The sequence below is a fragment of the Mustela lutreola genome, chromosome 10 (assembly GCF_030435805.1).
Source record: "Mustela lutreola isolate mMusLut2 chromosome 10, mMusLut2.pri, whole genome shotgun sequence".
In the NCBI taxonomy this organism is placed as follows: domain Eukaryota; kingdom Metazoa; phylum Chordata; class Mammalia; order Carnivora; family Mustelidae; genus Mustela; species Mustela lutreola.
This window is the reverse complement of record NC_081299.1, coordinates 36,157,384-36,174,372: the sequence shown is the minus strand read 5'-3', so window position 1 is coordinate 36,174,372 and position 16,989 is coordinate 36,157,384. Positions and strand designations below refer to the sequence as shown.

The following is a 16,989-nucleotide window of genomic DNA, read 5'->3' as shown; positions in this document are numbered from 1 at the left end:
GGCTCAGTTGGTTAAGCATCTGCCTTTGGCTCAGGTCATGGACCCTGGGATCGAGCCCCACATCAGGCTCTCTGCTCAGTGAGGAGCCTGCTTCTCCCTTTCCCTCTGCCTGCCACTCTCCCTGCTTGTGCTCTGTCAAATAAATAAAATAAAATCTTGGAAAAGTTCCAAATTAAAAGGTGACAACGAGGGACGCCTGGGTGGCTCAGTTGGTTAAGCGGCTGCCTTCGGCTCAGGTCATGATCCCAGCGTTCTGGGATGGAGTCCCACATCGGGCTCCTTGCTCGGCAGGGAGCCTGCTTCCCCCTCTGCCTCTAGCCTGCCACTCTGTCTGCCTGTGCTTGCGCTCTGTATCTCTCTCTCTAACAAATAAAAAAAAAAAAAAAAAATCTTAAAAAAAAAAAAGGTGACAACGAATCTACCCTTCCCAGAGACAGCCCAGGCTAGTTTGTTGGTAATGATCTTCTGCCTTGAGCACAGAATGGTTCTAGAGAGAAGGCAGTACTGAAGACAGAACCTGCTGGAACTCGCCACCATGTTCACCGGGAAAGTGTCAAGCCTGAAAATTCCCTAAGCTGGGAATTTCTCCCTTCAGTCTCAGCTCTCCCTGGTGGGGATGATGCATTCTCCAGACACGGAACCTGGACCTCAGCCACCACCCTTCACTCCAGGCCTAGGGAGGCTAGACAAAACATGGGGGCTCATTCTGGGCCTGGGTGCTTCCATCCGCCTACCCTCCATCTCTGTCTTTGGTAGGTTGAATAATGGCCCTTCCTCCAAAGACGTTCATGTTCTAATTCTCAAAGCCCGTGAATATTTCACCTTTTATGACAAAAGGGGCCTAGAATACAAGGTTACATTAAGGATCTTGACATGGGGAGAGGATCTTAGATCATCCCAGTGGGCCCAATATAATCCAAAGCAGATGTAAACACAACATAATCCTCATAAGAGAAAGGAGAATTAGAAAGAGATGAAAGGTTGGAAGCAGAGGTCAGAGAGGAGAGAAAATGCTATCTGCTGCCTTGAAGATGGAGGAAGGGGCCATGAATCAAGGAATGCAAGCAGCTTCTAGAAGCTGGAAGAGGCAAAGAAATGGATTCTCCCCTAGAGTCTCCAAGAGGAATACAGACAGGTCAACACCTTAGACTTTAATTCAGCTCAGTGAAACTGATTTGGGACTCCTGACCTCCACAACTGGAAGATACTAAATTTGTGTTGTTTTAAGCCAAGATGTTTGTGGTCATTATTATAGCAGCAGCAGCAGCAGCAGCAGCAGCAGGAAGCTCGCACATTGGTCCTGCTGCTGGGCAGGGTAGCCTGTTCTAGAGAAGTGACATCTGTGACACTGAGGAGAGGGGAATCAGAGAAGACTTTCTGGAAGCCCAAGCAGCCAGACTGACCCAGGTTCATATTACAGTTGTTTTATTACCTATCTGACCTTGAGCAAATGTCTAAGCAACAATACACTGTTAATAATCCACTATTTATAGGGTTGCTTAGAATTAAATAGAATGTTTTAAATTAACTACTACTACCTAATTACCCACTTTTTAACAAAATAAGTCATACCTCCTTGTGGGTTTACACACATTCATTCTTCCATTCATTCAGGAGGTGTCATTGAGCATCCAGTAGGGCCTGGCCCCGTGCACACAGTGCCTTGTCTGCTACAAGCCCCTAGCACTTCTCACCCGAGTTGCCACTGAGCTTCCAGTCTGTCCAGTGCTCAACCTTACCATCCCATCCTAAATGCGGGCCCTGACCCTTGCCCATTCCCGTGGTCTCATATCTCCTTGATGGTCCGTCATTCTGTCAGCCCCACCCTTTACCCTCCTAGGCACTGTTTATGCAGCTGCCACGAGCCATCTCATCTCCGCCTTTACCCAGTTGTGCCTATCCCAACTGTGCTGTATTCCCTTGACCTGTGGAGCTCCCCAACTCCACAGGACCCATCTGGATTTCCTCATCTCAAAGCTCCCCACCCCCACCCCACTTCTAACCTCCAAGTCTGAAATGCTGAGCTCTCTGCCACCATCATATCTGGGCCTACTGGCCCTCCCTGGAAAAATAGTTGGTCCGGGATAATTTTTCTTGTATCTGCAGTCCAGATTCACAAACCCTTTACCCAATGACGGCCAAGATTCTCTTTCCTTAGAGCCTATGGCTCTTTCTCCCAACACTAAGCTGCCTCTCTAGGGTGGGGTTAAAAACCCAAATATTAAACCAGAAAAATTGCTTTCAGTCCTTTGGGCTTGAGTGATGTTGACTGGGTGGGGTGGGGAAACAATCAGTCTGGCCAAGTGGCACTATGGATCTGGGTTCTCTAACCCGGGCCATTGCCATGGATCTACAGCAGGTGACACTGAGGAAATCTCTGCCCTCTCTAGGCCCGTCTCTACAGCCTGTTAGTGCACTGAGAGGCTGGTCTTCTTTAAGGCTATACTGAAACTCGGAGGTTCTATGCAGCTACTCCTGGCAATGATGCATAATGGCCACAAGAGGGCGCGCAACCCCTTCAGCTCGGAAGTTTGTAGCCTAATCAAGCACGCAAGCTTCAAAAGGGATACAAGCCTTCTAAGTGAAAAGGTAGCTTACCCAAGAGCACGTCACAAAATGGCAACAGAGTAGGGACGGGAAAAAGATATTTGAATTCCCAGCCTGAGGGGAAGTCTGGAGCCCCAAGACCAGGGGAGGTGGTAGTATGGAGAGGGCTGGTAGGCAGCAGAGGAGGAGAGGCTAAGAATATATTTCAGAGATTGGATCACTTTGAGGGGATGGGAGAAGGAAGGGTCTTTAGGGAGAGAGCCATAGGCTGAATGCATTGCCCCAAAAGGATTGGAATGGTGCTTGCAGAACAAAACCTGAGGAATTTAGGGGAAGTGGAGATGAACTTAGCTTCTTTCCCTTCCCCAGAATGAAAAGTAAAGAAATTGCAGAAGTTACTCTAGGATCTGGGGGAGACTCCTCCGTGCACGACAGACAGCACAGCAACTAGGCAAGGATCACCCGACATCCTTCTCTCTCCTTTTTGCTTTTCAATAATTAGTTTCAGGCCCCAGGAAAGATAAGGACCAAAATATAGGCAATTAGCTGGGGTTTAAAGGGATAATCTCCAAGAATTCATTCTCTGACATCAGGTACAGCCCCCGCCTCAGACCTGTCCCCTCCTGGGCCTCAGGTTGGCAGCTTCTGTGAATTCTTTCTTTGCTGTAATTCACTAGGGCCCTAGGACCCAGGCCCAGAGCCGGTCTCCCGCTCTCTCCTCAGGTCCCAGGAGTCTAGGGCTTGCTCTAAGGGAGGAAGGAAAGCAGCCTTTCTCTGGATCTCTCTCCCTCCCAGGACGTGGGCCCTAGGACCAAAGAGCCTCTGTCTTTCCCTGCCACACCCCCACCCCCACCACTACCACTCATTGTAACCCAGACAAGGGGATTTCTTGTGTCTCAGCCTCTGGCAGGCATCCTTGTGACCAAATGGTGGAAGGTCCAGGGCAGAATGGGGGAAGGGAAATCACAGGATCAGAGAAGACACCTCCCCTCTTTGGAAATTATGATACACCCCCAGAGCTCCCAGACTTCAAGTGTCTCCTTCCTCTGATTTCCATCAGCAGTAGGGAGAGAAGGGGGGTGGTTGGGGGATCATCTGCATGTAAAAGGTCTGTGGAAGTGGAAACCGAGAAGGTGTGGAGATACAAAGGCTGAACCTCCTGGCAGACAGGTCTGGAGCCAGAGTACAAGAATGAGGGCAACCCAGGGACAGGGAAAGACAGGGGCCAAAGAGGGCAGGCCAAATTTTGAGAGCTGTAGGTAGAGGGCCCCCTGCCTTTCCCTCCCTAAAAGCACAGATACAAGAGTGTCACATCAACAGGGGTATGGCCATAGAGGAAGTGAACCCTCTAGAATAAAATGAGAACATCCCATTTAAAAAGCAAGAATCTGGGGTGCCCAGGTGGCCCCAGGTCACGATCCTGGGGTCCTGGGATGCAGTCCCGTATCCATATCGGGCTTCCTGCTCAGTGGGGAGTCTGCTTCTCCCCTCACTTGTGCTCTAACAAATAAATAACATCTTTAAAAAAAAAAAAAAAAAGTAACAATCTTTCTGAAAAGAAACACAAACCTCTGACAGTGAGCTTTCCTACCAGGAAGGGGGAAGGGTATGTTCCCACTTGCAAGAAGTAACGGTATGGGGAATAAATGGTATGGTCTTGCCTAGCAGCAGGGGCTCAGCCGCCCAATACTGGACTCCCACCCCTGAGAGATGGTACAGAGGAAAGCCTACTCCATCCTGGCAGGAAATGACATCACTCACCAGATAGGAAGGGATGGTTCTACCAACCCCAGAGACTTCTGGGAGGGCCAATCCATGGAGGGTTGGCCCTGAATGTCCATGTCCCTCCACAGTTCTCCATCTTGGCCAAGAGGGGGGCCAAGACTCCTAGATGTTGGTTGAGGTAATCGGACCCCCAACTCTTCATCAGCAATCTCTTAGGCGTCCTAAATCCCTCAAATCCTTACCTAGTTCCTGGAGGAAGGGGGGCACGGAGGGGGAAGGGAATTACTATCTTACAAGAAGCCACAGGTCAAACCTCTAGAGTCAATGTATCTATGGAAATAGTTCTAGGGTCCCAATCATTGAGGGATAAAGGCAGAGCCTCCTCAGGGTCCAGAAGGATGAGAAGGTCAGATTTCCACGGTAACTGATTTTGATGCAGCCTCTTCCTAGACCCAGAATGAGGGAGAATAAATTTCCAGGGAGACCAGGGCCTAGCAATGAAAGAGCCACAGGAATACAAAAGGGTGGGAGAGTTACTATAAGAAGGTCACGTCATCCTGACACTGCCAGTACCAGTGGGCCTCAAAGCCCAGCTTGGCACTCTCATCCTCTAGTGGCTCAGGAGGTCCACCTTGGAGCCCCTCCCCTGGGGGCTTCCATACAGCCCTCAAATTCCCTAGCCTGCTGGCTGTCAGGTCCACCTCATTCCTGGCCCTGTCCCCACTGGGCCCTGTCCCCACTGGGTATAACCTTTGCCCAGTCTCAGGACGGGGAGCCCCAGGGGGGCCCTGTTCATCCAGCTCGCTGGGGACCACCGTGTCTAGGAAGCTGCCAATGGAGAGACTGTCCAGCCGGTCAGTGGAGCTGATGTCCGGCAGGCTGTCCCAGCTGCCTCGCCTTGAGTGGTCTGGGCTCCCGCCTGTCAGGCTATATTGGCTGCTGGTGAGGCTGCTGCAGTGGCTGGTCACTGTCCCCCTCTCCTCCAACAGCCAGCGCACAGCCTCGATGCCCTCATTCAAGGTCAACAGCTGCTGCAGGATCTTCACATCGATGGCTCGCAGGTAAGCCTGGGGGAGTGGGAGAAGGAATCAGTCTGAGGTTCTGAGCCATAGGTTTCCCAAATGTTTCCAGGGGCCCCGCTTTGTAGTCCAACCAACCATGCTTCAAAGGCAAGAAGCTTGGGAACAGAAGCATGGCTGGTTTAGAGCATGGAGTCTCAAAGCAGACAGACTGCTGTTTAAAATCTCAGTTCTGGGACGCCTGGGTGGCTCAGTTGGTTGGACGACTGCCTTTGGCTCGGGTCATGATCCTGGAGTCCCGGGATCAAGTCCCGCATCGGACTCCCAGCTCCATGGGGAGTCTGCTTCTCTCTCTGACCTTCTCCTCGTTCATGCTCTCTCTCACTGTCTCTCTCTCAAGTAAATAAATAAAATCTTAAAAAAAAAAAAAAAAAATCTCAGTTCTGGGGCGCGCCTGCCTGGCTCAGTCAGTGGAGCATGTGACTCTCGATCTAAGCTTGTAAGTTCGAACTCCATGATGGGTGCAGAGATTACGTAAAAACAAAATCTTACCAAAAAAAAAAAAAAAAAAAAAAAATCTCAGTTCTACCACTGATTAGCCAGATGACTGTGGGCAACTTTCTTACATTCCTTGAGCCTTGGTTTCCTTGTTTGTGAAACAGGGCTAAATTACTCATTTCACAAGATGGCCATGAGAATTTGGAGATGCTATTTATTGCGTATTCAACACAGCGCTTGACACAGTCTCAGTAAATGTTTAATATTGAAATCTGATCTGCTAAAAAAAAAAAAAGAAAGAAAAAAGAAATCTGATCTGCTAAGCTTTGAACTTAGGTAAAGTATTAACTACTGAAATAGTCCAGATTCAAAGAATAGCCTGATAGGGAGCCTGGTGTTAATTACAAAGTAGGGCCAAAGGGAGGCAAAAGCTGGGGAAGAAAGAGGAAGTGAACGTGGTCCCCCAGTCTCTTCAGGGTGTCAGTAGCCATTGTTCAAAGGGTCAGAAGTCTGCTGACTGGGGACTAGGGGCTTCTTACCACACACCTGTATCCCTTCTGTACAGGGAGTAAGTCTGATTTTCCGGGGAATCTCCAGGGTCCCTCCCAGTTCCGATGCCCTAAATATCTTCCCCAAAGACAAGTCTGAATCTGTCCCTTTCCTGCTCAAGAGCCTCTCCAGGCTTTGCACTCCTCCTGAAGAAGAAGATCCGAACCCTTCAGCAGCTGGGATTCCAAAGTTATCACAATATAGCCCTTGTGCATCTCTCCGGCTTCACCTCTAGCTCACTGACCCGGGAGATTCTGGTCTTGTCACACATGACTTTCTGATTGCGTTTTATTTGGTTTCCTTGTAATCAAAGTAATGGATGCCCATGGATTAAAGAGGCAAACAGTTCTGTGAGATTTATCATGGACGTAAAGGCCTGAGCCCTAATCCTAAATCTCGCTTCCCAGAGACAACTATTATTCATTTTTTTAGCTGTTTATTTTGGTACTTACCTTGGAATCTCCAAATAACATGCTACTTAGTGACTTTTAAGTTTTAGGAGTTTTCTGTTGAAAACACCTTCCACACGATGGAAGGTTAAGGGTTTAACTCTCATCCTACTAACCACTCCTCTGCTACATAGACACCTTTCTCATCTTCCAATCTTCCCAACATATGCAATAAAATGAGTTGTTGGGTGATTACCTTATAAGGATTTGGAAATGCTATTCACAGCTAAGTTGTACAGTTTACTATGGTTACTTTTCATTCCTTACTTCATGTTTTCCTTAGAATAATAATAACAAAAATTTTTAAATGATTTTTTTTTAAGATTGTATTTATTTGTCAGAGAGAGAGTGAGAGCATGCACAAGCAGGGGGAGCGATAGGCAGAGGGAGAAGCAGGCTCCCTGCTGAGCAAGGTGCCTAATGCAGGACTCGATCGTGGGACCCTGGGATCATGACCTGAACCGAAGGCAGACACTTATCCAACTGAGCCACCCAGGTGTCCCAATAATAATAATAATTATTATTATTCCTTAGAATTATGCCTTAGAGGGGCGCCTGGGTGGCTCAGTGGGTTAAAGCCTCTGCCTTCAGCTCAGGTCGTGGTCCCAGGGTCCTGGGATCGAGCCCCACATTGGGCTCTCTGCTCAGCGGGGAGCCTGCTTCCTCCCCCCTCTCTCTCTCTGCCTGCCTCTTCAACTACTTGTGATCTCTGCCTGTTAAATAAAAAAATAAAATCTTTAAAAAAAAAAATTATGCCTTAGAGTAATAGTAAATGATATATAGCATACCTTATATAGTCCATTATTGTTATATTATTATTACTACAATATTACTCCTCTTCTTTTGTTTCATTTCCTACATAGTGGTCAATAAGTCATCCCCATACCCTCTCCCAGTTGTCTGAATTTTCCTCTCAAGGCATTTAAACCTATCACATTCTAACTATTGCTAGTTCTTAGAGGCAGCTCTTCAGAAGCCCTCTGATCGGCCCCAGTGTGAACCAGTTGCACAACTGTCCCCCAGGGATTCCCCCTTCACTAGCCTCCTGGGCTTTTCCCTAGTTGGATCCCTTGTTTCCTGGGTCCATGTCTTCTTCTTTCTTGGTTTACTCCTTCATTGTGTGTGGGTGCTTTTCCTCCAGTTCCTCCAGTAGCTTCCTGAGAAAGTCTACAGAGGAAGTACATTTGTGAAGCTTTACACATTTTAAAATGCTATTCTTCTCCCCTCACACCACCGACAGTTTCTTGGGTATAGAATTCTAGGTAAAAAATAATTTTTCCTCAGGATTTAAGGCATTGTTCCATTGACTTTTTTTTCCCCCAAAGATCTTATTTATTTATTTGACAGAGAGAGAGAGAGAGATCACAAGTAGGCAGAGAGGCCGTCAGAGAGAGAGAGAGGAGGAAGCAGGCTCCCCGCTGAGCAAAGAGCTCGATGCAGGGCTCGATCCCAGCACCCTGAGATCATACCTGAGCTGAAAGCAGAGGCTTTAACCCACTGATCCACCCAGGCACCTCTGTTCCATTGACTTTTTAAAAAAATTTATTTATTTCACAGACAGAGATCACAAGTAGGCAGAGAGGCAGGCAGAGACAGAGAGGAGGAAGCAGGCTCCCCGCAGAGCAGAGAGCTCAATGTGGGGCTTGATCCCAGGCCCCTGGGATCATGACCTGAGCCGAAGGCAGAGGCTTTAACCCACTGAACCACCCAGGCGCCCCTGTTCCATTGACTTTTAATTTTCAGTGTCACACTTGAAAAGTCTGATGCCATTATGATTCCCGGTCGTTCATATGGGACCTTCTTCCTATTTTTTCTGAAAGTTTTCAGGATCTTCTCTTTGGTCCCAGTGTTCTAAATTATCCCAATAATTTGCCATGGTGTGTCTATTTTCATCCACTGAATTGGCCACTTGTTGGGCAATTTTAGTTTTTAAAGATTTATTTATTTATTTCAGAGTGGGGCTCAGGGGCAGAGGGAGAGAAGAACAGAAGCAGACTCCCCACTGATGCCAGACCCTGACACAGGACTGCAGTAGGGAATGGGGGGAGAACATGACCTGAGCTGAAACCAAAAGCTGGATGCTCAACCGACTGAGCCACCCAGGCGCCCCGTATTGGGCCCTTTTATTTTTATTTTTTTATTTTTTAAAAGATTTTATTTATTTATTTATTTATTTGACAGAGAGAAATCACAAGTAGATGGAGAGGCAGGCAGAGAGAGACAGAGGGAAGCAGGCTCTCCGCTGAGCAGAGAGCCCGATGCGGGACTCGATTCCAGCACCCTGAGATCATGACCTGAGCCGAAGGCAGCGGCTTAACCCAGTGAGCCACCCAGGCGCTATTGGGCCCTTTTAAATTGGAGACACATGTCCCTCAGCTCTGGGAGATTTTCTTTATTTCTTTGGTGATTATTTCTCCTCCACTAATTTTCTATTTTTTTTTTTTCCTGAAAATCCTATTATTTGAATAGAGGGTGTCCTGGATGGATCCTTTTTTTTTTCCCCCCCTCTTCTATCTTTTTCTATATTTGTTCTAGTTTCTGAAGTATTTCAACATTATCAATGCTTCCGTTGAGTTTTTCATATTTTCCTATGTTTTTATTTCTAAGAGTTGTTCTAGTTCTCTGAATGTTTTCCTTTTAAAATAAAAAGATTTATTTATTTGAGAGAGGGAGAGTTCAGGCACGAGAGAGCAGGGTGGGGTGGGGGAAGGGCAGAGGGAGAAAGAGAATCCCCCGCAGACTTTACATGGAGCTCAGTCCCACAACCCTGAGATCATGACCTAAGCCGAAATCAAGAGTCAGATGCTTAATGGACTGAGCTACCCAGGCGCCCTTAAATACTTTCCTTTTTATAGCTTCCTGCCGTGCTGCAATAGTACCTCTCATCTTTTTTTTTTTTTTTTTTTTTTTTTTTTTTTTTTTTAAAGATTTATTTATTTGTCAGAGAGAGAGCGAGCGAGAGCGAGCACAGGCAGACACAGTGGAAGGCAGAGTCAGAGGGAGAAGCAGGCTCCCTGCGGAGCAAGGAGCCCGATGTGGGACTCGATCCCAGGACGCTGGGATCATGACCTGAGCCGAAGGCAGCTGCTTAACCAACTGAGCCACTCAGGCATCCCACCTCTCATCTTTTTAAGGATATAATTAATGCGTTTTTTATAAGTTCTCATCTCCCAGTATTATCTCCACCTCATTCAAGGTGTTTTTTCTGTTCATTTATGTCTAAATAGTCAGAGGGTCTCATCAGATGTCTTACAGTCTCTAGCAGCTGCTTATACTTCAGAGTTGTCTCTAAAAGCTGATTGCAAATTTTATATACGTACATGAGGCTTGCCAACTCTGAGCCTCACTTGGAATTTTCTGGCTGGGTTATTTGGGTTAGCCCTGAAGTCAGTATCTCTAGTATTTTTCCCTTGGGTTCACCATGTTCACCATATTCTACCCATCTCAAGAATATAATGCAAGCAAAGCTGCTAAGTAAGGGGAAAGGCTGGAAGGGTATTTAATAACATTTAGTACATTTTTACTTAATCCCTCTTTTTTAAAAAGATTTATTTATTTATTTGAGAGGGAGAGATAGAGCGTGCAGGCAAGGGAATGGGACTGGGGGGGTTAAGTGGGAGGTGGAGGTGGGAGAGAGGCAGAGGGAGAGGGAAAGAATCTCAAGCAGACTCCCCACTGAGCATGGAGCCCCACTGTGGGGCTTGATTTCACCACCCTGTGATAATAACCTGAGGTGGAATCAAGAGTTGGATGCTTAACCAACTGAGCCACCCAGGCACCCCTACCTAATCCCTCTTGCTCTCAACTTGTTGTCTCTAATCTGGAGACATTTGGTTCGAGTTTTTTAAAAATATATAACAATTGGGGTCTGGGTGGCTCAGTCAGTTAAGCAGCTGCTATCAGCCCAGGTCGTGATCTTGGGGTCCTGGGATCGGGCCCCACATTGGGCTCTCTGCTCAGTCAGCAGTGAGTCTGCTTCTCTCTCTCCCTCTGTGATCTCTCTCACTTTCTCTCAAGTAAGTAAATAAAATCTTAAGTATATATACATATATATGTATACATATATATATATATATATATATATAAAATTATTCAGGACATAACTGTCTTACAAGTAGAATGATAAACCAGAATATGACTAAGTATTTGTACATTGAGAAAAATACAGGCACTGGAATTAAATAGACCTGGATTCAAATTCCAAATTGCCATTAACAAACCACAGGGAATTAGAATTTTTTCCCCCTTTTTTTTTTTTTTTAAAGGTTTTTTTTTTTTTTTTTTTAAATTTTTTTTTTTTATTTATTCTTCAGAGAGAGAGGGAGAGAGAGCGAGCACAGGCAGACAGAATGGCAGGCAGAGGCTGAGGGAGAAGCAGGCTCCCTGCTGAGCAAGGAGCCCGATGTGGGACTCGATCCCAGGACGCTGGGATCATGACCTGAGCTGAAGGCAGCTGCTTAACCAACTGAGCCACCCAGGCGTCCCTTTTTCCCCCTTTAAACCTCATTCCTTCATTGTAAAATGAGGATACTATCTCATTTAGAAGTTTATATCAAAAAATGGAAGGAACATGGGGCACCTGGGTGGCTCAGTGGGTTAAAGCCTCTGCCCCCGGCTCAGGTCATGATCCCAGGATCCGGCTCTCTGCTCAGCAGGAAGCCTGCTTCCTCCCTCTCTCTCTCTCTCTGCCTACTTGTGATCTCTGTCTGTCAAAAGAAAATAAAATCTTTTAAAAAAATGGAAGGAACATATTAACACATACAGGATAGTGCCTGGCAGGTATCAGTTTGTGAATGGTAGCTATGTGGCTTTAGATATTACTGTGGTCAACTTATTCACCATGACATAAGCACAGAACAAAATTCTGTACCTGAAATTACTTGTGATTTTAGAATAATATCACAACTCTAATCCAATTAAACAAATGAATATTTGGCACCTGGGTTGTCTAATAATAACAAAGATCATGAAGAAACTGTCCCTGCTTGACAGAAACTTGCAGTTCTAATAAGGAGATATGGACATAAATAACTGAAATACTACAGGCTATGCAGATTATTAATGACATGCAATAAAAGATGATCTTCAATTATTTCGCACTGGGGAAAAAATTTTCTTTTTTGAGAAAAAAATTTGAGAGAGACAGAGAGCAGAGAGAAGGGCAGAGGGAGAAGCAGATTCCCACTTAGCAGCGAGCATGACATGGGGCTCGATCCCAGGACCCTCGGTCATGACCTGAGCTGAAGGTAGACCCTTTAACCAAATGAGCCACTCAGACGCCCCTAAGTTTTGTTTTTCTCTTTTAAAGATTTTATCCATCCATTTGACAGAGAGAGACAGTGAAAGAAGGAACACAAGCAGGGAGAGTGGGAGAGGGAGAAGCAGGTTCCCCACTGAACAGGAAGCCTGATACAGGGCTCGATCCCAGAACCCTGATATCCCCGAAGGCAGATGCTTAATGACTGAGCCACCCAGGAACCCCAGGGAGGACAAATAAATTAACAGTGAAACCAACAGTCCTAGTCCAAAACCAAACTAAATGTATTAAACAAAACTTCTCATACTAAAAATGTTTCTCCTGCTATATTGTCTCCTTCCTTTCTTCCCCTTCCTCCATTCCCTCTGTACTATTCTTTTCCAAAACTTATATCCCCAATCTTCTGTTAGGATAAAGAAGTGGCTGGCACTTGGTTGGCCAGTTAGGGAGGGGATCTTAGAGTACAATTCATAAACAGACATTCACAAACCCTTTTGTTTTTAGCTTCACTTGTGCCCCCAATTCCCTAAACTGTTTTTTTCCAACTCCTTGAAAGCTCTGAGTTTCTGTAGTGCAAATTGTGTTGCTTTTTCAGCTTTCCTCGCTGCTGGCTTGGAATTCAGCTTTTCTCAGGTCCTCTAAGTTACCACACTTCCTTCTGCTTTTCAGCTTCCAAAATTTTGTTCCTATCATCTTCTCTCCTACGTTTGTCATCATAATAGTTTCATGGCTTTTAAAATAATCCTTCTACTGGCTTTCTAGTGACATTTCAGAAGGAAATGGAGGTAAATGCCTGTGTTCAATCCGCCATCTTGAATTAGAATTCCCGCTGACTTTATTCATCCTTCAAGCCCCAGCAAATGCCCTTCCTCCTCTAGGAAGTCTTGCCTGCTTTTCTTTAAGACATAATTAATCCATTCAGTTATGACACAATATTTAGTGAGTCTTTTTATAGGTATCGCATTGTGTTCAAGGAAGAAAAGACACCATTTCTTAACTTCAGAGAATTCACATTTTATGGGTAGGGTAAGACAATGATATAGGCACTTCAGACTCAGCATGGCAAATGCTAGGGGAAACAAATGCTATCCAGAGGGCCATGGCTATCTAGAAGGCAATGACCCAATCAAGGCAGGTAAGAAAATGCTTCCTACAATAAGGCACATGAGCTGAGACATAAAGGTTGAATAGGACTTAGTCAAGTAAACAGTGGAGAGAGGCATTCCAACTAGGGGACTCAGTATGTGTCCCCTCCAATTTAAAGTGGCCTTTCCATGAGTGCCCGGCTGGCTCAGTTGGTAGAGCATATGACTACAATCTAGGGATTGTAGATTTGAGCCCCACATTGGGTGTAGAGATTACTTAAAAATAAAATCTTTTTTTTTTTTTTTTTTAAGATTTTATTTATTTCTTTGACAGAGAGAGAGCTCATGCAGGCAGACAGAGAGGGGGAAGCAGACTTCCAGCTGAGCAGGGAGCCTGAAGCAGGCTCGATCCCTCGACCCTGAGATCATGACCCAAGCCAAAGGCAGGCGCTTAACCAACTGAGCCCCCCAAAATAAAATCTTAAGAAAAAGAAGAAAGAGAAGGAGGAGGAGGAGGAAGAGGAGAAGGAGGAGGAGGTGTCATCTCTCCAGAGAACAAGCTGACCATGTCACTCTTTAATGAAGACTCTTCCAAGAAGCCCACCCTGGGTTCTAAAAACACTTATCATCCTGTATCAGAGTTATTAGTCTGTCTCCCTCCTTCCTGTGAACTCAGTCTGTGAGCCCCCTGAGAGCAGTCCTACACAGTTCATTGGTGGCACTTAGCCTCAGACTGGATAGGTCAGATCCGGCTTTGTGATTCTCTTGCCTTCACTATCCTTGGCCCCTCTGGTGGTCTCCAGGACTCATCCGGTTGAGTTTTACTGTGTTGATGGGAAATGAATCTGAGAACTAGATTCTATAGTCCTGTGACAGTGGGATTCCCTGACTGTGACAGCAACACTTCCCAGAATAGAAAAAAAGCAAGGCTTTCTTGCCAGAAAAAGAAACACTCATTCCATACCGCCTCTTTGGAAACAGAAAGGGGATAATCCTCAGGAGAGATGCAGCCTCAAAGACCACTCCAACCCAGTTCTCTTCCCAGGGGGATTCAGGTCCCCCACTAACTCTCTTAACAAAGACACATCAGACTCCGCCCAGCCCTGGGGTCACAAGTGTGGCTTCCTTATTGCTCAATCCCAATCAGGCCCTGGGGTAAAGCCGGGAGATCCCAGACCCAGCTCCCTGGCCGTGGATTGAGATTCTTAGACAACTGTTACAAGAACTATCTGATCCCACAAGCCCCTGCCCCCTCATCCTCAAAGAGGCAGAAAAACTGAGGCCAACAGAAAGTCAGGGCTCTGCTCAAGATCTCAAAATGATTCCGGAGCTAGGCCAGAACTTGAACCCATGACTTCCCCCTTCTTGCCTAAAGCTTTTTTTAAAGCCAGCTCTGTGGGAGTGGGTTGTCCGCAGCAACAGTTTTTTTGAGTAGGAGGATTAAGTAGGGAAGGTTTCCATTATTTCCCCTTCCCACAAATCCCAGAGTCTGGATGGTTCACTCAACCTGTGAGGGGGGAGGGAACCAAGAGGAAAAGAGCCTAGAGGCAGGAATAACCTTGGCTTTAAGAGCGGCCCTGCCGCTGGCCCTGCAGGATTGCTGGGAGAGGGACAGTTGAAGGACTGTGCTTAGAGAGCTTGGACCTGTTCTGCCACCAGTGGCTTCAAGGGAAACCCTCTGCCCAGCCCCGCCACTCCCCCCACAGTGGGCAGGGCTGAGTACACAAAGACATCAATGACATCTTGGCCAAGGAAGGAGAAAGGAATTGGAGTAAGGAGTACTTCCCTGTTATGGCCCCCAGTAGGTTCCCTCCTGTGTGCCTTTAATGGGCAGCTTAGGGTCCCATACCAGGCTAGGTCAAGAACGCAGAGACCTAATCACAAGTTAAATGAATGTATGCCCTTCAAGTTTACAAACAGCTAATCACCATCAAAGGCAAAAGAGTTAGAGCCAGAGAAAAGGCATGGCTTCTCCACTGGCTCCGTGTGTGAGCCCAGCTGAGCCCCTTTAACACCTGCAAGCATACTTCATCTACAGGATGGGGTTAAAGATGACGGCTTTTCTCACTTCAGTGGCATAAAATGTCTTTAAAGCGCCTGGCACAAAGCAGATCTCAATGGTAAAAATGTAAAGTGCAGGCAGATCATCTGAGTTCGAAGCCTGGCTCTGCTTTTTACTTTTTTGTATGACCCTGGGCAGTTACTTAATCTCTTTGTGCCTCAGTTTCTTTATCTATAAAATATTTGCTAATAGGGTTACTGTGAGGATTAAGTGAGTATTTTGTAAAGTGCTCAGCATGATGCCTGGCACCACTCTGTACAAAGAAGCGAAGCAAGCCCCTCCCTTAGGTGGGCAGTCACAGCCCTGCTCTGAAGAATCTGGCATTCACCTCCAACCTTCAGGGCCAAGTGCACACATGGCATTTAAGTTCTTCCCCCATGGAGCCTTCCCTGATTGCTCTGCCCAGAAGGCTCTCCTTCCTGCCTAAAAGCCCCCATGCCCTCCTTTTCTGTTCTCTCACAGCCTAGCTAAGCAGATGGTGGGCTCCAGAAAGACCTATTAGCTGACACACTCACTGTGGCCTCCTGGTTCTGAGCCAGAGGATTCTTCAGTTCCCCAGAACTGGCTGCAAATTGGTGGCAGGTGTAAATTACCCCCTTCACAGGAACCAGGGCCTTGGGGAGCCTGGAGAGCCCCAAATGCCCTTCTGGCTCTGAATCTAGACCAGCAGCAACAGGGGAGGGGGAGGGGGCCTATTTCCTTCTCTTCTCCCGAAGAAGGTACAGATGAGATGCAAAAATCCTGTATACCTGGGGGGCTCAGAGGTGATGGAGCCAATAGCCATGGCGCTGCTACTCTGACCACCCAGGTTCTAGGGACTTCCAAGTACTTTAAGTGGGGGTCGGGGGAGTTGGGGAAAGGGAGGATGTTTTGGGTAGCCCTAGACTAGGGGTTTTTCACCCTGATCTCTTCTGTGCTGAATCCTATCATGAACACCCAGGTCTCAGACTAGCAAACCCTGGGCCCAGTGTGCAGTAGGAGAAGAAACTGAGGGCCCTATAATGGGGGGCAGGGCATAGATGGCGGTGGGGGGGCAGATTTGTGCTGTGCTAGGTTCTCGGTGCTTCTCAGCCTCACCTCTCCCCTCCCAATTATCTGGCAGGAAAAACTTCCAAGAGCTAGTGCCTCCCACCTCAACTCTTCAGGACCCACTCACCCTTGGAGGGGCAATTAATGGACCCCAGAATGTAAGGATTGATTTGGGAGGAATCCTGAGGAGTTAGGTAGGGAGTTCTATCTAATTCGCTGGTCTCCAGTCCAACTCTGGAGGCATAAGTCTGTCCCTTCCAACCCTAGCTAGGGACTCCGTCCTCCTGGCCCATGGAACCCACACTCACCAGCTCCATCCTCAACGCCATGATCTTGTCCCCCAGGCTGTGGCCGTGGCCGGTACTAGGCGCCCCCGAGAGCAGCAGGGCGCCGGAGGTTCCCGGCTCCCATTCGCCTCGCAGCCCGCGGAGCAGCCCTTCAGGGGTCTTCCTGCCCACCTTGCCCTCCACATCTCGCAGGTCAGGCGTCTGGAACTCCGCAGTTCCCTCCATGCGGGCCTAAGGCTGAAGAGGACTGGGCCACCGGACGGCGGGGTCTCGTTCCCGGGGGTCCTCCTTTGCCCGCTGCTGGTGCTGAGCGGAACCGGTGGGTCCCCGCCCGCGCCGCGCGGGGGCGGGCAGAGGGTGCCGTAACACTCAGAAAAGCCGCGCAGAGCCGTTCGTGTGTGCGTGCGCGTGTGTGTTCGTGTTCGCGTGTGTATGTGTGTGTGTGTGTGTTCGAGTGCTGCGCACATAATGTCTGTACCTAG

At 47.4% G+C, this 16,989-nt stretch overlaps 1 protein-coding gene across 1 annotated transcript; it reads right to left on the bottom strand.

The window, feature by feature from the left end:
* Positions 1–407: 407 nt before the first annotated feature.
* On the bottom strand, positions 408–16,946 carry LURAP1 (leucine rich adaptor protein 1). The gene is made up of 2 exons (XM_059136699.1): positions 16,529–16,946; positions 408–5,339 (listed from the first exon to the last, which is right to left on the bottom strand). Exons 1-2 carry the CDS (start codon positions 16,730–16,732, stop codon positions 4,809–4,811), a joined length of 735 nt encoding a protein of 244 aa, XP_058992682.1. The 5' UTR covers positions 16,733–16,946; the 3' UTR covers positions 408–4,808.
* Between the last annotated feature and the right edge of the window lie 43 nt (positions 16,947–16,989).

Excerpts from the sequence above, each read along its gene's own strand:
- LURAP1 (XM_059136699.1), bottom strand. The coding sequence starts at position 16,732 with ATGGAGGGAACTGCGGAGTTCCAGACGCCTGACCTGCGAGATGTGGAG. Across the intron at positions 5,340-16,528 it reads TGGCGTTGAGGATGGAGCTG|GCTTACCTGCGAGCCATCGA; the intron begins GTGAGTGTGGGT and ends CCACTCCCCCAG.